This window comes from Perognathus longimembris, chromosome 9 (genome assembly GCF_023159225.1).
Source record: "Perognathus longimembris pacificus isolate PPM17 chromosome 9, ASM2315922v1, whole genome shotgun sequence".
Taxonomy (NCBI): domain Eukaryota; kingdom Metazoa; phylum Chordata; class Mammalia; order Rodentia; family Heteromyidae; genus Perognathus; species Perognathus longimembris.
In genome coordinates, this window is record NC_063169.1 from 25486312 (window position 1) to 25509050 (window position 22739).

A 22739-nucleotide genomic window follows, 5' to 3' on the forward strand; every position below is an offset into this window, starting at 1 on the left:
ACACCCGGTTGCTGAAGCCCTTTAACAAAGATCTCGCGAAATTTGTTCTACAGTTCCAAGAGCCCGTCTCTCTCCCGACCTCCCCCTTCAACTCCCCCCTCAACTCCCCCCTCGCCCTGTCCTGTCCTTCCTCTGTCTTTCCAAGTCACAAAATTCTGCCCGCCCCTTCCTCAAACTCATATCCCGCCTCCGGTTTCCGATTTCAGACCGGAACCGGAAGTTCCGTGGGCAGGGCCCTAAGCGGAAAACGCTGCTGAGCCGGAGCCGGGACACGGCTGTGGCCACCCTCTGGTCCACCGCCACGGGTCGCCCGGCGGCAACGCGGTACGGCTCCAGGCTGAGGGCCGGCCCGGAGGCGGGTGGGCGCGGGTCTCACCCGGGTCGTCCGGGCGGCACGGTCCCCGGGCCCCCCGGGCGCCACGGGGGATCATGTCTACAGCATCCGCCGCCTCCTCCTCCTCCTCGTCTTCTGCCAGTGAGATGATCGAAGCCCCGTCCCAGGTCCTTAATTTTGAAGAGATCGACTACAAGGAAATCGAAGTGGAAGAGGTGAGCAAGGCCCGGCACCGGGACGCAGGTCCAGCGGGTCCGGCCTTTCCTTGTCTCTACCCTGCCCCAGCATTGAAGGCTTCTCCTGGACCTCTTAATTCGTACGTCTCTCACTCTCACACGCTCTCCTCTGTCTGTTTCTGGTCCTCGCTGCTCCGCTGAGTGTGTGTGTGTGTGTGTGTGTGTGTGTGTGTGTGTGTGTGTGTGTGTGTGTGTGTAAGAGAGGAGAGAGTATGAGACAGAGGATAGGTGTGGAAGAGAGGAGTGTGTGGGAGAGGAATGTGTGTACGTGTGTGTTCACCTTGTTTGAGTAGCTCTTTTTTCTGCTTACTTTCATACTTTTACTGAGTTTAAACTTGATTCACCTCAAACAGAAGGGTAGACTGGTGAAAAAATGTGGTCCACCAGGTCTCTAACTGTAAGTGGTAAATTCGGCAAAGATTGTGGCCGTTGTGGAAAAGTCCACTTTTCTTGACATGGTGTCTCTAAGAGCCATATTTTTTGTTGTTTGATTTCTACCTCACTGTCTCCTATGTAGGGATACGTGATGCATGTTTGTTAAGGTTGTAGATCATCACATCTACAAGTGTTTCCACTAGGAGGAAATGGTTCTCTTTCTGACACCCTAAGGCAGTCCTGGTGCTGTTAAGTACTCTTCCACCAATTGGACTAATATTGAATAATTTCACTATTAGCAACATAGATCTATGATGAAGAGATGGCTCAAACACCATATTTTAAAGTTGATTATGATGACAACCAGAATATAACACCAGACCAGAAATTACGGTTAGAAAACCCCAATCCATTCTTTATTCTACAGTAATTTGCTTTAGAGCAAGGTGTTCCATGGCTTCTTTTCAGATCACAGAGTGGGTAGATTGGTTCTAATCACAACAAATTAAGTAAAAACTGCATATATCTATTTTAGACACACTATAAAACTAGTTAAAAATTTGGTTGGAAATAATATCTTCATAGTTATATGATTTGTCACTTTAAATGAAGCACTTTGTATTACACTGTGGATCCTGATATAATACTACAGACACTGAAAATGCATCTTAAAAATTACTTAGCAGTAACAGCATTTTAAAGTAGTTTAAAATAGCCAACTAACATTAAGTGAATACATTTTTCCCATGAACATTTTGGAATAATGGATTTCTGAATTATATTACTAAATTATACATTGTATATTTTGTCACATAAATTGACTTATAGAACATCTTGTTCATTAACATCCACATCTTAGAAAGTACTGTGGTGAGAAGAACAAGATATAGGGTGTTAGGAATATTCACTACATCAGCTTTGCCGCTTATTAGCTATGTGATTAGAAAGCCAGTTTCCTAACTCCTTTGTGCTATATTTCTTCCCTTAATTATAAAATAAGATAATAATTACTATTTCAATATGTCTGTGTGTAACAGATCCCATTAAACAATCTATACAAAACACTCAACAGATTGCCTGACATACATTATTAAGAAGCAGTTCCAGATCAGAACAGTGACCTACTTTAAGGTCACATTGCTAAAAGAAGACCTGTATTTTGAAGAGGAGGAAAATTTTTGGTGTCTTACCCCCTCCACCCTTTTGAGACCATAATAAATTCCCTTTTCAGGAGTAGATCCAGCCTTCATGTCTAACATTCTTTTTTAAGGATAAAAATTCAGTGAGTCAGTATACAAGAATTGCAGTTTTTAAATAAGTGTTTACGTCTACTCTGGTGTACTATTATGCTTGCGGACTACAAATTGTTATATAATAAGAACTTGTACTTCATGGTTTACCAAATATTTTCACAGACTTGATTTGATTCTTGCAACTCTACTTTTTGCACATGCTTTCTAAAGCTTTTTACATTCTTTCATAGAACAATGCAAGTTACTAAGGAGACATTTATCAGTTTAGTATTCTTGTGTTCCCCCCCCCCATCATTTCATTTCCAGTAAGTTCCTAAGACCTTTCTTTTAATTTATTTATATCTCTGTCCCCAGGTTTGGCATATTTATGACATTCTTGGAAAATAGATTTTGTTTTCAGATTAAAATTTCTTTTATTGGGCAGTGATTTTGTCCCTTTTTATTTTCTGTGTTTCATATTTAGCACTTCACTTTTATATCAAAAATTCAATTCAGACCCTCCTAATGCTGAAATAGTTACATACTTTCATATTTTTCATTTGGGTACATTGAAAGTAATCTGTGTGACACTCAAAGCTATTTAACTTAATATTCTACTGTTAGGTTGAACATGAATAGAAAAACAAAGAAAGATGACCCAAACCAAGAAGTGTTTTACATTGTTTTCAGTATTTCCTATGGGCAAGTATATTGCATTTTACATTAAGAGAATACTGGACTGGAGGTGTATCTTTGTGATGGAGTGCTTGCCTTACATACCTGAGGCCCAGAATTTAATCTCCTAGCATCAAGAAAAAAAAGTAATAAAGTCATCCTCCTCAAATTAAAAAATGTATGTATACTCTATTTCTCAAATAACTATAATTGAGTCAACATTATATAACTAGAAATTTCCAACCACAGTCCAACTATACAGTTTCATAGTAATACATATTTCTTAGACATCAGCTGCTTTTAATCATTGTACTCCTCTATTATTATGACTCAGAATATATTTGGCACTTTTAAAATTCAATTTAATGGGGCTGGGGATATGGCCTAGTGGTAAGAGTGCTTTGCTTGCCTCATATACATGAGGCCCTGGGTTCAGTTCCCCAGCACCACATATACAAAAAACGGCCAGAAGTGGCGCTGTGGCTCAAGTGGCAGAGTGCTAGCCTTGAGCAAAAAGAAGCCAGGGACAGTGCTCAGGCCCTGAGTACAAGCCCCAGGACTGGCCAAAAAAAAAAAAAAAAAAAAAAAAAATCAATTTAATGATCAAATTATGCAAGTTTACAGCCTCAGAAATTTATCTAAATGCTGTTTTGGGCTGCTTTTAATCATTGTACTCCTCTACTATTATGACTCAGTAATATATTTGGCACTTTTAAAATTCAATTTAATCAAATTATGCAAGTTTACAGCCTCAGAAATTTGTCTAAATGCTGTTTTTGTTAAGTCATTCAGTTTTTAGCTTCATAGATCTGGGTGTAGATAATGTTAAAATAAATTGTGAACTGCATACATTGAGGTGACGGAAGCAAAACAGTAATAACTGATGTAGCAAGGTGGGTATTTAGGAAATTTACATGCTTGTACTGATATATTTCTAAAAATTAAAGGAAGTTGTCTTATTTTCCAGACTTGTGATTTCTCTTTTAAACTGAGGGATTGAACAAGATCATTTGAGGTCTCTTCCACTTCTAAAATGAAAACACAGTCATTATTTCCAATATTTTATGTCTGTTTCCACTGTAAGCTTAGAAGCTAAAAAGTTCCTTGAGGACAATGATCATGCTCTCCCAATGGAATTTAGTTGGTGACTAACTAGTATCGAGTAAACAAGCAAATGATAGCCCCATTTCATTGTTATTAACAAATTGTAAAGTTTGATTTGCCAGAAGCCACATGCCTAAGTAAACGTTAGAGCTTGGGAACTTGAGATTTCTAGATCATGAGTCATTTGCTCTCTTCACTGGATTTACAATGTCACTTTATAATGACACTTTATTCTGGGAATGGAGATACAGAATATGATTTCCTTTATAGTAGTTAGTCCTGAACATTTAGCAAGCATTCTACTCTGTACTTAAGTTCCACAAAAGATGAATAAAAGAGTACTTGATTATCTTCTTAAAAGCATCTGACTCATGTCTCCAATAAACAGATCTGTTTACTTCTTTATCAGGATTTTAAGTATGGAATAAAATAAGCACATAAGCCATCATTTGAAAGTTAACCACAAAAAGCTCCATTAAATGGGAACAATTTTTAAACTAGGTTCCAGATACAGTAACATCGTGGGTTACAGAAGTCTAAAATGACTTTGCTTTCGTTACCTGTGTCTAAAATGCTTCCAGAACTTCACTGTTGACACGCACCTACTGGTGAAGAAGGTGGTAAATGTCTGTAAATGTCTCTTCTTCCCTAGGGAGGCTATCCTCAAGCAACCTAGAGCTTCCTTTTCTCTATTATCCAGCCTGTTACCCAGCAGTCAGTTGTATGAGATGAATAATGTAAAGTGTCCTTTTCATATTTGTAACGCCAGTGCCTGGTACCTCAAAGTGAAATCTGGTTCTTATTCCAGTGTTGATTCCATTGCATTCCTGTTATATTTAGTAGATACTGTTGTTTAGCAGAAATAAAAGTTGCTATGAAGAGCCATGTGCTGGGAGTAGGCCAAGCATTGGTAGGGCTTTACTGAAGTACTAAAAAGGCTCTGTTTACAATGGTTGCTTTGTAAAAGAGACCCTGGAGGTTGACCTTAACTGTAGTATATGAGTAAGCAGAGTGGGCACATATAACCACTCGGACATTTACATGTGTTATTAAGCTTCATTTACAAGACACACAAAGGTTTTGTTTCAAAAGCTAAAATGTACTAGGAAGGAAATATGTAGAAAACTTCAGCAATGATACATATTTTGTAGGATTGGGATATAAATATGTGGTCAACTGGTACTAGAGAAAAACCTAAAATTATAGTGGTCTCAAATAGGATGAGTCTGTAGATTGTTAGCCACTATTTATTTGTAGACATACAAGACAAACTTCCATGTGAAACTGTATGACCATTGACTTTGATAGAAAGCTGGACTGGTTATTGTAGTATAGCAGTAGCTTTAGAAATCTTTTTTGTATCTTGCATGTGTAACTTAATTGATAGCTTGAGCATATTATTTGAAGGAAAGGCTTTTTAAATGGCTTAGATGTTTTATGGCAAGCTTTAAAAGACTGCAGAAAAAAAGACTAATGGAAGTTTTACTTTTATGTTATCTAGTTCATCTTGTCAGCAGATGGCAGTTCTGCCCTGCCATAGTTTATTAATAGATATTGAAGCCCTGAAATAGTTGAAGGCACCAACTCCTCTAATAAATGTAAGATCTATGCTTGTTCTGTCATGTTCCAGATTTCTAGCCAGAGCCATCACAGAATAGCCAGCAGTTTATTCACACAGTCCATAGAACAGAGCCAAACCAAAGTAACAGCTATAGTCATTGAACTAAAAATAATATGAATTGGAGACAATTAAGATGAATTATGTTGTAGTAAATTAAGAGCATAAGGGCATATATCCTTTTCCATTCAGTTTTGTTATTTAACCTTGTATGGTGGAATGAAGTAATGTTTTATCCTTAAGAAATTTGTCTTTCAAGTAATTGTATTAACACAACGAAGTCTGACTTTGTTGTGTAAGGATATTCTACACACCATCTCTTATATCCTATTGTATTTTTACTAAGAAATTAAATTTGTCTTTTGTATTTGATGACTAAAGCTGTAGACTCAACTAAAAGCTAAACTGTATTGGGATAAGGGTTAAGACTATCATAAAATAATTACTCTAAGACATTTTAATATAAAAACAATAAACTTAGCAGGAACAACTTGTCTTTTAAACCAGTCCTGTATAGGTTCCTCTTTTGAATACTATTGGGAGTATTTGTAGATCCATCGCTATGAATGAATTTGTATGAAGATACTTGTAACTTTACTACATTGTTTTTTACACTCTTGAGAAAAGTGGTTTGGGGGGAATAACTTAATTGTTAGTGATTGTTAGTGATAATTGTTAGTGATAATGTGTCAGGATCTATGTTATATTCAGATAAGAATATAATCTGAAAAGCACATTTACTTTGAAAGTTTGAATTTGAAATTTGATTTCAAATGAAATGTGGCTTTTTAAAATAGTTTGCAATTTTGAATTTTAGGTTTTTTCATTATCTGATTCAATTGCCAGGCTATCTCAGTAGTGGGTATCCATGCCACTTTTCCACCCACCTACTTTATTTAGTCAATCAAGTGAACTTTGGTGTGCCCAAATTAAGAAACACATAATAGAGTCAGTTATTGAACAGTGTGGACTTGAGGAACCTATAGAAGTTCTAGCTTCCAGAGGTGGGTTAATGTATGTCCTGAGCTTTCACAAACATCTGGATGGGAAGATTTGGCAGTCATGAGATTAGAAAACAAACTGAGAGAAAACAAACAGGCCAATGGCAGAATCCTAGAAAGTATGAGGAGCTAAAATGTGGACAACAAAGAATTAAAAACATGATACTATTTCTTAGCTTTTTTATTAATCACCATTTTGGTTGTTTTCTAATTTTTGTTACTATAAGCTAACTTGAACATTTTTTTTCATACCTGTCTGATTATTGCTTGGAAATTGTTCCAGAAGTAGATTCCTGGGTCACAATGAAAACACTACAGCTGTTGAAGTGTATTTTGATAGCTGTTACTGTCATCTGGCAAGTCAACTAGGATAGAGCATCCAAGAAGGCTCACTCATGCTGCCAGCATGAGTGCCAAAGTCTTCTGGGACCTCTCTTAGACATTTGACCAAAAGCTCAATTATCCTCTGTATAGGATTTACATAGAAGTTATGTTTTTTACAGCATGGTGACTGGGTTCCAAAGAGGTACGAAATGGAAAATGCTAGGCTTGTTGAGCCCTGGTTTTGAAAGTGTGTGTGTGTGTGTGTGTGTGTGTGTGTGTGTGTACATGCATGGTGCCACTATTGATGCTTGAACTCAGAGCCTGAGCTCCATCCCTTAACCTTTTCCACTCAAGGCTGATCCTGTACCACTTGAGCCACAGTTCCACTTCAGTGAGCCCTGGTTTTGAAAGTCCCTAAACTTCCACTTTACTACAGTTTAAACAATCCTGGAGAAACTTCATTTAAGGGAAGCAGATAGCCATTTTTCTTCCCAATTAGGGAGTAGCAAGAATAGAAAGAAAAGATTGATGACCATTGTCTTTGGAGACTATGCAATAAGCCCTTTATATATACAAGCCTCTGCTAACATCACATTATTCTTATTTCTTAAAGAACATAGGCTTTTTAAGACATCCTTGCTAAACAGTTAAAAAACCTATTTTGGTCAGCTGATCTTGGCTACTCAGGAGGCTAATATGTTTGGTTTATAGGTAGCGTAAGCAGAAAAGTCACTGAGATGCCATCTCCAAAAAACAATCAGCAAAAAGCCCAGTAGTAAGTATAGTTCAAATGGTAGAACACTAGCCAAACAAGCAACCCAAGTAAGTGTTCAAACCACAGTACTGGTGGGGAATAAAAAACAAAAAAAAACTTTTGAAGGGCTGAATGTGTAGTACAAGTAGCAAGCACAAGGTTTTCAAGGAATGCACAAGGTTTTCAAGGAATTCCGATTCTATTATCTCCAAAATTCTTTTGTTTTTTTAAAATTTATTTATTCTCAAAGTGATGTACAGAGTGGTTTCATAGGTAAGGTTGTGAGTACATTTCTTATCAAACTTCTCCTTCCTTCCTCATTTTTCTCCCTCCTACCCCGTTCCCCCCCCCCCCCCCCATGAGCTGTACAGCTGGATTACGGCATATAGTTTTGTAAGTATTGCTGTTGCAAATTTCTGTTTTGACTATTATCTTTTGAAAAGTTGATTGCTGCTATTTCTAGCATCCTTCTGAATAGCCTTTTCTAATGTTTCCTTTGTATAGGGCATTGGACAAGCACTTTCTATATCTGTAGGAGCACTGATGTTTGGTCACCATGAAACACATATAAGTAACTTTAATTCTTGGAGCTTTGTATTTTTCTGAAGTGAAAGTAAAAAAAAATCTAATATACTATCAGGACTATGATGATATTTACATTTTATACTTGTTTTTTAACTATATAATGTTTTATGTTCAATTTTTAATTCATTTAATAATATAATACAATCCTTAGAATTAAGGTATTGGTTTCAGCATCTCTTACAGTTACCAAAATTACTTACATAAAATGGCATGTTTGCATTATAACCTATACTTATCCTCCTATATTCTTTAAATCATCACTAGATTACATAAAGATGATATATAAATAATTGTTACACAGTATTGTTTAGGGAAGGGTAACCAGGAAAAAATCTGCACTGTTCAGTAGATCTGTTCAGTACATATGTACATTTTTTATTTGCTTTTGTTTTTTTGCCAGTCCTGGGGCTTGAACTCAGGGCCTGAACACTGTCCTTGGCTTCTTTTTGGTCAAGGCTAGCACTCTACCACTTGAGCCACGGCACCACTTCCAGCTTTTTCTATATATGTGGTACACTTTACCACTAGGCCATATTCCCAGACCATATATACATTTTTAAAAAATATTTTTAATCCAAATTTGGTTAAATATGTGGACAGAGAACTATAGGATACTGTATATTGTTTAACATATACAAGGTTACAGTATTTTATATAAATAGCAATATTGTACTACTTTAAAATGTTATTTCTTGAAGAAAAGAGTGAGGACTATATTATAATACCTTGGGGTTTTTTGTTTGTTTTTGTCTTTAATGCTACATAGCACTTTCTGCCACCTCTAATTCCCAATCATACTTATTCCCTTAAGGATCATCAGGATGGAATGAGGGAAGACAATAGCATCAGTCTGTCTTCTGTCCAGTTCATTATGGATATATGTGTATAACTACTACTATGACCTGTTATAACCTGTTTGCTTCTTAGGTTGTTCGGAAAAGCATGTGTGTGTGTGTGTGTGTGTGTGTACACGTGCATACGCATATACTGATTACAGTTACTTGTAAGTCCTCCCCCTTAAACTCAGTAAAGCATTTAACCTTGCCATATCAAGGATAACTTGGTTAATCTCAATATAAAATTCATCTTTCAGTTATTTCAAAGTTTAGTTGTATCACGTAAAAGATTTTATTTCTGCCCACCAGGATGTCTAAGTAGTCTTAGAGTTGTAAATAAGATTAAGAAGGAGGGAAGATTCTTTGGTTTATATAATGGCATCCACTGAAGTATCTTGTCTTTATTATTTTGTTAGTATTGTGGCCAAATGCAGTGACTCTGAAACTTATCAAAATCACCTAGAGGGTTTGATAAAATACAGATAATTGGACACTTCTTTCAGGGTTAGCAATTCTGGGTGGGTTGGAGCCTGAGAATTTACACTTTTGTAAATTTCTAGGTGATGTTGATAGTTTCTAAACCAGAGACTGTCCTTTGAGAGCCAGGGCTTTCATTGTTCTGTATCTGCTATCTTGAAATATTTTTTCTCTTGGTCTCATCAGGTTTTCCTGCTGCCTTATTAACTATTCCTTCTTAGTCTTTGCTGTTTATTTCTTCCCTATTTTATTCCAAAGATTAGGATTTTCCAAAGCTTAGTCCATGGACACCAATATTTTGGGTCTTATTTTGGGGGGATTTTGTTCAATTGATTTATTAGAAATATCAGCAACATGCCAAATACTCTCACATTTCTGTTTTTTTTCACATGACTTCTCCCTGAATCTCCTGACTTGCCTTTCCACCTTCTTACTTGCTAGCTACTTTTAGATATCAAATAGGCAGCATAAGCTGTATGTTACTGACACTCAGCCAAATTGTTTAGAAAAGAAAAATCTGCTTGCTTCAGTCTTAACCTCAGGTAAATCTGGACATCATTCATGACTCATCTCTTCTCCACATGTCCTGCTGGTTTGCAAATTTTCAGGAGTCTTGTCTACTCTACCTTTAAAACATACCAGAGAAATATCCAGTTTCTACATTACCCCCAACCTTGTCCTCATAGCTGTTATCTCTTTTGGGGGGCTACTATAATAGAGTCCCTTAATTTATGTCTTCTAGCTTTTCTGCATTTCTCCAGTTGCTGCACAGTGCACCTAGACTGAAGCCCAAACTCCTTTTCCTGGTGCATAGAGCCCCGTGGTCCAGGTTCTGCCTATCCCTCCATCCTTATCTGCCATTATTTTTTACTGTGCACTCCCACTCTGCAACAGCCACTCCACTCACTCTTGAGTAGTTCTCTAGGTCACCACTAACATGCCATCTTTCTCAGTGAGGCCTTTGCCTGACCATCTAAAATGAAAGTGAGAGAAAATGCATACACATGTATGTGTGCATACAATTATCCTCCTTCTTAGCACACTTACTTTCTAAAGTGTATATGCTTTTTTTGACTGAGGGTATGACTCAAGTAAGTGGTAGAGCATCTGTCCAGATAGTTCAAAGCCCTGAGTTCTCTAACCCCAGTACCATCTAACATCTCTAGCTTTATGTTGATTGTTTCTCCATAAGAATGTAAAAACAGCAAAGGCGGGGCTGGGAATATGGCCTAGTGGCAAGAATGCTTGCTCTGTATACATAAAGCCCTGGGTTCGATTCCTCAGCACCACGTATATAATTGGCCAGAAGTGGCACTGTGGCGCAAGTGGCAGAGTGCTAGCCTTGAGCAAAAATAAGCCAAGGACAGTGCTCAGGCCCTGAGTCCAAGGCCCAGGACTGGCAAAAAAAAAAAAAAAAAAAAAAAGCAAAAGCAGGGATTTGGTCTGGTTATTTGCTGCCATGTTATCAGTACCTAGAATGTTGCTACCCAAGATATGATTCAGATCTCATTGAATAAGGGATTAGGTTTCATTTCTCCTTAGAGTTTTGCATTATGGTTTGTTCTCATCCTGGTTGATTTCCCATTCATTCAAGAGTCACATTAGTAACTTCTTCAACTGGTCTTCCCTTCCTACTAGTGACAGACAGTCAAGACTGTCAGCTTAATTGAATTGAGAAGCTCCTAGGAGATTATCAAGGCAGCTGCGTGTGTTTGACAGGGTGTTTCCAGGGAGGACTGAGGAAGATTGGAGAGGAGACTTGCCCTGGATGTGTGCAGCATTGTCAGATGGGCTGGGACTGTGGGTGGCACATTTAGTCTTGAACTTCTTAACCTTATTTAGCATAACATGCAGGTAAGAGGAGAGGTCTTTGGTTCTTTATTTCGTTTTATTTATTTTTCAGTCCTGGGGCTTGAACTCATGGCCTGGACACTGTCCCTGATCTTCCTGAAGACTAACCACTTGAGCCACAGCACCACTTCTGGCTTTTTCTATTTATGTGGTACTGAGGTGATCCCAGGCCTTCATGAATGCTAGACAAGCATTCTACCACTGAGCCACATACCCAGCCCTGATTCTTTATTTTTAAAAATGTTTTTATTATTATAAAGATGATATACAGAGAAAGAGAGAGAGAGAGAGAGTATGTGTGTGTGTGTACACATTTTACCCTTGATCTCGCTATATTTATGCCATTTGAAAAAGTAAGACTTTTTTGTCGATTAGTCATGGGGCTTGAACTGGTGGCCTGGGTACTGTCCTTGAGCTTCTTTGCTCAAGGCAGCTCTCTACCACCTTGAGCCACAACATCACTTCTGGCTTTCAGGTGGTTTATTAGAGATAAGAGTTTCATAGACTTTCCTGTCTGGGCTGGCTTTGAACCATGATTGAGTGACTAGTATTATAGGCATGACCACTGATGCCCAGTGAGAAGTCATTTTTGACGCACTGAAATTTAATTCCTTAAGCATTCGAGTTCATGTTTATAAACTTCTTTCATTTATAGCTATTATTTCTATCCTATATTTTAGTAAGTGTGTACTATCTAGGACATTTTGCCTTATTGTCATTTTAGATCCTGTTATTATACTATGTGTAAAGTGTTACCACTAATGAGAATAGAGGTGTCTTGAGACCATGAACCCTCATCTTTCATGGATGTGCCTGTTTTGTTTTTTTATTTCATAGTATTCTGGACACTTGCATATTTCATTCTCATGGTTTTAAGTTGAACGCTTAGAGTAAATCATCGTCTCATCACTAGGTGGCACTTGTGGATCACAAGTAGTCATATGTACCAAACACAAGCTTTGTGATTCGTACACAATCCACAAATTTAGACAATATTTGAAATGCCTGTGTAGACATTTTTCATAATAAAAATGCAGTAAGAGGAGGCTTACTAAGTACTGGTTGCTTTAATGTATTTCCACATAGTTTAGTATATTAAATTCTTTGTAATCATTAGTTTGTAGTTGGTGATGATAACGATAGGCTAGTCCCAACCTATTGTGAGCATAAAGTTAAATTTTAGAATCTATTTATTAAAATGTAAGAAATCAATACTACAGCCTCTTATTCTGATTCATACCCAACTCTGAGCACTTTTGTAGTATTTACAAAAAGGCCTGTTTGTAATTTATGAGCTCTGTAGATAATAATTAAGGAGAATATAGCATCTTTGCTTTACTGTTGAAAACAGAAGCGCAAAGGCATTAACTGCTCAGCATTAAGAGTTAATAAGTAGACAAACTATACTCAGACTTAGATTCTGTCTGTTATTCTCATGGTAGCTAGTACCTATTCATACCAAAGTAATTGCCAATGCAATGACAGAAGTTAAATTTAGAATTTATTGGTAATTCCATGCTCTAAGCTTCAGATTTTGTCTTCTCTGAATAGTTTCTGACCAAGTGATCTTGGGTAAATTGCAACCCTGTAGCTATTTGCTTATCTTTGTATTTTTTTTTGCATTGCTAATTTTTTGACAGTAGTGATATTTGAACTCAGAGTCTTACTTGCTCTTTACTGACCTTTTAAATGGAAGAGGGGGTAAATGTACTAATTCACAAAAAGCCCATTCAGTAAATGTTAATCACTTGGGTGGCTTTACACATTGAGCAATATGAGAAATGTTCTTACTGCTTTGTATGATTTATGAAGTTTTAGCCATGACTAGAGTGTTCATGTATCCCAGATTATAATTACTGTCCTGGTGCGGTCCTTCGTGCCCCCTTACTACTCTGTGAAGTAACTCAATATTGATAATAAGTCATTAACTCTAGGTATAGTCAGCTTTATTACAGGCAAGTTTTGTGGGGGCTTATCTAAAGTGAAAGGTCCTCAAGGGAAGATATAACTGCTTTCTGATGTAAGAAGGACATTCATTATATATATTACAAATTAGTATTACTAACATTCTGCTATTAAATTGTGTAGCATTAAACTATATATTTGCTAGCTCTGTACTCATGAGAATTAGTTTACTTTTTTAAAGGTGGTTGCTTCATCTGTAACATGAATATAGCATTAGTACCTCCCTTCTAAAGCTGTATAAATGAGGCAGTCAATGTAAAACACTTAGTCCAGTGCCTAGTGCATAGAAGATACCTACAACAGGGAGATAAAGGCCTGATACAGGGCTTAGATGCATTGAAAGTTGAGAGATGGGAGAAGATGGTACTTAACTAAAGTACATACAGTGATAAAAATCTAATGATTTTGTTCTAACTGGTATCAAGCTAATTTTTTTGGCTCTATTGTTTTTCAAGCATTTCTAGAAATACACCAGCTTAAAAGAACAGTTAACCCAAATGATACATAGGCTTGAACAATAATATAAGACTGCTGTCTGTCTGTCTGTCTATCTATCTATCTATCTATTTCTTTATTTTTATTTTGTACTGGTCCTAGAGCTTGAATTCAGGGCCTGGGCACTGTCCTTGAAATTTTGTGCTCAAAGCTAGCACTCTACCACATGCACCATAGCTCTACTTCCAGCTTTTTTGATGGCTAATTGGAGGTAAGAGTTTGACAGACTTTCCTGCCTGGGCTGTCTTCAAAGTGTGATCCTCAGTTCTCAGTCTCCTGAGTAGCCAGGATTATACACAGGCATGAGCCACTGGCATCCGACTTTTTATTTTTTAATTTCTTAGGTACTGGGGCCTTGAACTCAGGGCCCAGGTGCTGTCCCTGTGCTTTTGTGCTCAAGGCTTGCATTCTACCACTTGAACCACAGTACCACTTCCAGCTTTTTTGGTGGTTTATTTTAGATGAGAGTTTTGCAGACATTCCTGTCCAGGCTCACTTCAAACGACAATCCTTAAGTCTTAGCCTCCAGAGTAGCTAGGATTATAGGAGTGAGCCACTGATTTCTGTCTTTATTTTTATAAGATCATGAAATTTAATCTATCTGATGTACATAGTTCATAACTTTTGCAAATTTACCTAGTTGTCAGTGTTCACAATGATAGGTTTTTGAACCTTGATGTGATGCCTGCTCCCCATTTACATTAATTCCAATTTTTACCCTCAGCACTAGCCTACTACCAATCTACTCTATTTCTATAGATTTTTTAATAGATGTTTTATATGAATGATGTCTGGTTTCTTTCACTTAGTATATTTTTAAAGTTCATGATGTTGGATGTATCAGTAGGTTTTTGTTTTATTTGTTGCTGTTATTTTCTTATGGTGGTGCTAGGAATTGAACCCAGGATTTAGTGCATGCAAGGCAAGTACTGTACATTAAGCTATGTCTCTAGTGTAGTAGCTCAATGTTTTTGTTCAATAATTGTAGGCTGGAAGTATGTGACTCACTGCTATAATCTTAGGTATTCAGAAAGCTGAGATCTGAGGATTACAGTTCAAACCCAGGCAAGAAAGTCCAGAGAGTCTTATCTCCAGTTAATGTCCAAAAAAAACAGAAGTGGTGCTATGACTCAAGTGGTAGAGCATCAGCTTTAAGTGAACATGTTAAGGGATAATGTCCAGGCCCTGAGTTCAAGCCCAAGTGTGCGTGCGTGTGCACATGTACACACACACACCAATAACAACAATATTCCATTGTATAGATAAGAGATGATAGCATATTTTGTCTTTCATTCATCATGCACTTTTACCAGCTATAGTTTTTTTCTCCTACTCAGTTCTCTTTCACTACTGTTACTTAAAAGCTGTTTTTAGGGCTGGGGATATAGCCTAGTGGCAAGAGTGCCTGCCTCGGATACACGAGGCCCTAGGTTCGATTCCCCAGCACCACATATACAGAAAACGGCCAGAAGCGGCGCTGTGGCTCAAGTGGCAGAGTGCTAGCCTTGAGCGGGAAGAAGCCAGGGACGGTGCTCGGGCCCTGAGTCCAAGGCCCAGGACTGGCCAAAAAAAAAAAAAAAAAAAAAAGCTGTTTTTAACTTCATAACTATAATAGCATAAAAATTTTATATTTATCATATGTTCTTGCTTTATATTTTTCTGAACTACCTTCTGACCCATTTATCTTGCTTCTTAAATATTTTTCTGTAATAAATAAATTGCTTTGCTTCTTCCTTGATGAATCTTTTTTGTTTGCTGTTTCTAGGTTTACTTGTGAAGGAAAAGGTATCTATGCCATAAACCTTTAAAAAATGAAAATATATTTACTTCTCTCTTCAGTTTAGTGTATTTAATAATAATACTTAAAAAGATTAGCTTTAGTGTTATACACCTGACTGACTAAATCTATTGGCTTCTGTTAATTCTTGTGGGTTTTTCTTTGAATGCAGGTTGTTGGAAGAGGAGCCTTTGGAGTAGTTTGCAAAGCTAAGTGGAGAGCCAAAGATGTTGCTATTAAACAAATAGAAAGTGAATCAGAGAGGAAAGCTTTTATTGTAGAGGTAAGTTGAGAGGCCATTTCTGCTGGGTGATTCTTTATATAAGATACTCTGAATTTACAACTGTGAAAGAATTACTTCTTGGTGATGTTTTTCTATATACTTGAACATCAATAATTTGGCTGAAATGGAGTAATACAGTAGGAACTTTTTTTTCCATAAAGTTTTAAAAAATATGTGTTTATTGATATTTTTCAAGTAACAATAATAAGGAGATTGCAACTTAACATGTCCGTCTATATGTATAAATGCATCTTGATTAGAATCATTCCTTCCATCATTTTTCCTTCCTCCCACCTTGCCCCCACGAGTGTCACCAGATTTTCTCGTTCCATTTTCACAGATATACATTGTCTTGTGATTTCACCCACCATTCCTCTTTTTACTTACCCTCTACCCCTCCCTTGCTCTAACTCAACACATGTTTCAGCTTCCTGGTCCTCACTGTATTAAACTCTTTCCATTTTTCAGTGGGATTACATCATAGGCTCTCATTCAATGTACATACGTTATTTAGTCCCATCATTTATATGTGCATATGACCACATAAGAAAAAAAATGAGACAAAACATACATACACCCTTTTTATTTTCCCTGAGCTTGGCTTACTTCACACAATATGATTTTTTGCAGATCTATCCATTTCCCTGAAAATTACAAATATTATTTCTCATAATAGATGAAAAAAATTCCAATCAATGTTTTTAATCTCTTATCTAAATATATAAATGGCCTCTTATAAACTTGGAAGTTATTTAATAATCAAGATTTTAAAATATACTTTATGGTATTTTTAAATATATGACATGGGAAAATGAGAACTTAATTGTGAAATGATAGCAGGTCTTATAGTTGGCTGAGTCAATTGAGAATATAAATGAATGGTTTAATGCCATCACGAAGGCAGTACATCCAAGGAGTCTGTCCTCAACTTTGTCTCAATCATAATTTATATTTATGGCTACATACAGTTAATACTGATAAAATGTCCAGTTGGCAGTTTTACAAATATGGATGAAATAGCATGTGTTAAATGCTACAATTCAGAAGTCAAAAAGATAATAATGGAATGGGAAAAAATATAATCAAGACTTACATATACATGTAATTTGAAGGTCAGGCCTGAGGATGTGTCTCAGTGGTAGATTATTTGCCAAGCTATGAAAACCTAGGTTCAATCTCTAGTATCACAAAACAAAAATAAACCAAAAGGGCGGTGGGCAGGGACAAGGTGCTTTCCCAAGATTTCATAGTACAAGTACAGAAGCTTAAACTACCAATACATACCTCTTCCTAGCTAATTTTCTGCTTCCCGGACGTAACTACTGTTAACCCTTCATTACTGTTTGGTACTATAGCAATCCAGATGCTATTTGCTAGCTACTTTCTAAAATAACAAACCTACTTTTCTGCTGGGATGCAATAAATTATTCATTGAGCTGTTTGACATCAGGGAAGGGATCCTTGGGTTTGACTGTTTAAATCATTTTCTCCCCAGTCCCATGTATTAATCTACATATATAGGTACTTGAAATTACTCGCCACTCAGTCTCTTGAAAATTGGATGAAATGAAAAATCTGGTTTTGCTCACTCCCATCTTATAATTCAGCTGTTAAGTCTAGTATCAATTATTGCTGCTCATTAGCTTTCTACCTCCAGAAATGTGCTATTTCTCATTCATATTGCCTTTGTCATTCTGATTTGCAACATCATCTTAGTAAAGTCTAATAAGTGCAGGAAAGAGCCAGGTGCTGTTGGCTCACACCTGAGTAGCTAGGGCTGCATAGGAGGCTGAGATCTGAGGATCACAATTTGAAGCCAGCCCAGGCAGAAAAGCTATGAGACTCTTATCTCCAAATCATCACCTAAAAACCACAAGTGGAACTTTGGGTTGAAGTGGTAGAATGCTAGCCTTGAGAAAAAAGCTCAGAGACAGTTTCCAAGCCCTGAGTTCAAGCCCCATGATGGACCAAAATAAAACCAAAGTAGCAAATAGTTACATTAACTTTCTACAAAGCAAAAGTCTAAAGGTATTAGTTGTAGATACACAGTAGCATGTAGTACTATAAAACTACAAGGTTTGGAGGTCTTAGTAAGCTTAATGTAAGTTTGCTGCATATTGTCAAAAATAAGGAAGAGGAGAAAAAAAGCAAAAAGCAGCTCTGCTTGGCCATGGGGGAAGGGTACATTAAGAGAATGTTTGAGATATAGATCAAGGGAAATGAGTACAGCTAGTGCCCTTTTTGACCTTTGTGAATTACTGGGTCAAAGAAGATTTAAAACTAGAAGAAAGAAGACCCAACAAAAGAAATCTATTTAAATTGCCGTAGCAATTCTAAGGCAATGAAACTCTTTACCCTAAGAGATTTTTTTTAATGGAATTGGAGACAACTGTCCACAAATGATATTCATTTTAAGTCAGATAAGCCAAAGTTTAAGTCATTAGCTGCAGGATTTTAAGCAGCTCATTTCATCCTCTCTAGACCTTAACTTTTAAGGTGTCATCTTTCAAATGGAATGGTAACTCTTACCTTGCAGAATTACAATAATTGCACAATATCTATAAAGTAAAGCAGGACCACACAGAGTAGGGAGACTATAGAGCCATTGCTAGGAAGGCAAAGGTAACCTAATGTATTAATGATTTTGGCAAAGTTAGTTTCTCCTATGTACTCATCAGAACTTTCATAACAGCATTTTGCATATTGCTTTGATTATATACATATCTATTTTCACATTTAAATTGTTGAGGAACAATGACTGGGCCATTCTGGGCAAGCACCTGATATTTCTAATGTCTGTAGAGCTTGCTACATGTTAACTATTAATTATTGAAATAATTTTAGTGATGCTGTGAAATCACAGCCTCAAAAATGATCACTTTTCAAAAAATCCTTAATTTGTTACAGCTTCGCCAGTTATCCCGCGTGAACCACCCTAATATTGTAAAGTTGTATGGCGCCTGCTTGAATCCAGTAAGTTTGTCACTTTTCTCTTGTCATCTTTTCTGTGAAAAATAACATTGCAGATGTGTAGTTATGAAGTCATTTTGATCTGCTAGCATAGCTGTATTTTTGAAAATACTGCTGTATTTTATGCAGTTATTTGTTCCTACTCTTTTAGCAAAAGAATACATTGGAAATGTTATTTTAGGCTGTCTTACTCAGTAACTTCATCTTCTTTTGATAGCCTGTGATAGTATCTACTTACTAGTTTTAAAAATAAGTCCCAAGGTCTTTGCTGGGCTTAGCTCTACCTCCGTCCTCTCCCGTGTGGTCCTCTATGGCCCTCGACGCATCCCCTGGCCAGTAGGGTGTGGTTGCGGGATGCCCTGCCCCCTTCCCCATACTTCCCAAGGAAAACAAGGTGCGTTGGGTCCTGGAGAACCCTCAAGGGGTGTTCTGGTTTAATAAGGGGGAGGGCAAATACACTTATACCAGCAGTGACACGCGAAGGAGAGGGACTGGCCAGGTGCCAACGATAGGCTAACCAGCGTGTCCATCACGGTGATGTCAGGGAACTTCCTGCAGAGGTGGAGACCTCTTGGCTCTGCCTCTGGCTCAGCCCGGCACTATCCTGACACACGTGCTTGCCACAGCGGCTTCTCTTCCACTTCTCTTCCGGTTTTGGAACCGGAAGGAGATGGGAAGGGCTAGCTAACAGCCTCCTCCGTCTTAAAGGAGTAGCCATCCCCTACGGGTCTTGTGATTGTTTTCATGTTTTTATTAGCATTCTTAGTGGGCTCCTAGAAGACAGGTCTTAGGTCTTAAGTTCCTTTTTTATTTTATTGGAGGACAGATTTATATTATTTCTGGTTTCAAGAGCTCAATCCATCATGGTAGTGAAGGTGTGGCTAAACAGAGCAGTTAACATTATAACAGATGGGAAACAAAGCTATGAAATGCAGAAAGGGACCAAGGCAAGATAATAATCCTCAGTGATGCACCCCCTGTGACCTACTTGCCCCAACTAGGCCACAATTCCTACCTTTCACCATCTGTTAATAATGCTATCACATTATGAACCCATTAAGAGATTAATTCATTTATTAGATTAGAGACCTCATGAGCTAACCATCTGTAGAAACTCATGAACCCATGCAGAGATGTGCTTTCCTGATCTCCCAGGTATTTTCAGTCTTATCAAGTTGACAGTTAAGGTTATCCATTACAAAAACCACAGACATAGATGCCCTTTATCTCTCTCTCTCTCTCTTGCGCCAGTCACATATAGACCAAAAGGATAATTTTAAGTGCATCCATAAGCTTACTGGTTGAATTCAGCTACCTTTGCAGGGCCTTAAGATGCTATAGCTCTGGTTAATTCTGATATATGTTTCCTTCAGGTGTGTCTTGTGATGGAATATGCTGAAGGGGGTTCTTTATATAATGGTGAGTGTCATTAGACTATCTAGTTTAATTTGAAACCTTCTAACATAAATTAATGTTCTTCACACCATTCATTCCAAAGGTAGTTATTTTTTTTAACTACAAAAGAGTAAAAACTAGAACAAGAAAAATGCTATAACATTAGTATGTGGTGTTTAGAAATCTGTCAGTTTTCTCAAATGATTGTACTTTTTATTGTACTAAAAGCATTTAAGCAAAGTAAAATTTGGTTTTTTTAAAATATATTTTAAGGTATCTATACTATTTTAGCTTAGAACTTCCTATTTCTAAAACTCTGGCTTTACTTGCATTTCATTCCACTTTATTTTGCTTTCATTTCAATAACTGAAATTGTGAAAACTCACTTCACAGAACATTTTAATTATAAAAATAAAACTTGATGAACCATTTATGACCTTTGGGAAACAAAAAGGTTTGTTGGTTTTTGTGGGGTTTTTTCATTTTTTTTCTGTTGTTTTTGCTTGTTCTGGGGCTTGAATTCAGGACCTAGGCACTGTACCTGAACTTTTTGCTCTACCACTTGAGCCAGAGCTCCACTTCTACTTTAGTCTCAGGGGCTTTCCTGCTTAGGCTGGCTTTGAGCCCCAATCCTTATCTTCCAATTTCTTGCATTGTGAGGATATAGACGTGAGCCACCAGTGCCCAACAGAAAACAAATTCTTTGGCCCTAAAAATGCCATCTTTTTCTATAAATGTATTTTCTCAGAGAACAAGTTACATTCAAAATTATTTTTTATTTATTTATTTATTTATTTTTATTTTTTTGGCCAGTCCTGGGCCTTGGACTCAGGGCCTGAGCACTGTCCCTGGCTTCTTCCTGCTCAAGGCTAGCACTCTGCCACCTGAGCCACAGCACCCCTTCTGGCTGTTTTCCATATATGTGGTGCTGGGGAATCGAACTGAGAGCTTCATGTGTAGGAGGCAAGCACTCTTGCCACTAGGCCATATTCCCAGCCCCCAAAATTATTTTCTTTTACACTGAAGGTATTTATTGCAAGAGGATTTCTTTCTCATATTTAAGTATGTCATCAGTATTTTGGCGGCAGCCTATGAACTATTATGCTTTTAATTCTAGCAAAGTTGAGGGTAGAATAAATTTCCTTCAAAATTATTTTTAACATTATTTTAATAAATGTTTCTATTTATTGCCCATATGTTTCCTATTGTTAGTGCAAATCTAGTATTTCATTGTTATGTTTGGCAAAAATACAGAATTTTGGCCACGGTACAGTTGCAACATCTAGACATGTCCGGCCTTTTATCTCCCATGTGGCCCCTTTCACCCTCACGCACGAGCTGCCTGACCAGCAGGTAGCAAAGCTGGAGTGAGGGCCATGTGAAAGCCTCGGACCCCTGTGTGAACGCGAAGACGCCCCTCCCCACTTTACTGGCTAAGAACAAAGGACGCAGGATGCGAGGGCTTCTCGGGGAAAGCTCCTTGGAATTCCGTTTAATAAAGAGAAGGGCAAATACATTTATAGCAGTAATGACATGGATCACCTAGCTAGGCATTAGCGTTTGGCTGATAAGCTGTCCATCCAAGAGGGTTACCCTAGGACCTCCTCCAAGGTTAATGTCATGTCCCCCTGGGCTCCGCAGGAGCCATTGTGGCACACATGCTCACAGATGGAGGGCCGGGCTGGTTTGGCTACCTCTTCAGGTAGTAGCCCAGTAGCCCCGGGGCGGGAGAAGAGGCAGCATCTTGGGACCACCCTCTCCCCTTCAATGCCAAGCTGATGCCCAACATAGACACACTCATCACACCTATCAATTGAAAAACCTGTGGTAATGTTTATTAATTTTACTTGACTGGCAGGTTACTCATATGACAGTTATTTGTTAGTTATTTTTAGATTTTTTCATCTTTTTTTAAACTTAGAAATGAATTAAAAGCACTAACGGGAATACATGTCGAAAAGTACCCAGTCATGTGTTCTGACAGTGCTTGCATTCACGTCGTATCTTTTGTTATATGCAATAAAGTTCTTTTTAGTTTGTGTGTCTCTTTTGCAGTGCTTCATGGTGCTGAACCATTGCCATATTACACTGCGGCCCACGCAATGAGTTGGTGTTTGCAGTGTTCACAAGGAGTGGCTTACCTACACAGCATGCAACCCAAAGCTCTAATTCACAGGGACCTGAAACCACCAAAGTAAGTCCTAATGCCACACTCTACCTTCTACCCACTCTACCTAGTTGAAAGTAATTGTTACATGTGACTTTTCTTTTTCCCTTTGGACTATTCAAGAAAGTTTCATTTTTAAAACTCTCCTTCATCACTTAGTCATTTAGTCTAACTTGAGAGATTTAGAACTTAAATATATAACTACATATAAAAAGTTAATAAAACTTATAATGAAAATGAGTCTCCCTATAACTGCTGTTGAATATTCCTATTGCGTATATGGCA

The 22739-nt window shown here is 37.6% G+C and overlaps 1 protein-coding gene across 2 annotated transcripts in view; it reads left to right on the plus strand.

Moving 5' to 3' along the window:
• Nucleotides 1-200: 200 nt before the first annotated feature.
• Nucleotides 201-22739, plus strand: part of Map3k7 (mitogen-activated protein kinase kinase kinase 7) — a 62284-nt gene continuing 39745 nt past the window's right edge. Inside the window, exons 1-5 of one of the 2 annotated variants that reach the window (XM_048353826.1) lie at nt 201-549; nt 15812-15922; nt 18830-18895; nt 20266-20311; nt 22343-22481. In XM_048353826.1, coding sequence (XP_048209783.1) covers nt 430-549; nt 15812-15922; nt 18830-18895; nt 20266-20311; nt 22343-22481 — 482 coding nt within the window. In that variant the 5' untranslated portion in view covers nt 201-429. The remainder of the gene's footprint in view (nt 550-15811; nt 15923-18829; nt 18896-20265; nt 20312-22342; nt 22482-22739) is intronic. The other variant, XM_048353825.1, reaches the window with a different exon arrangement.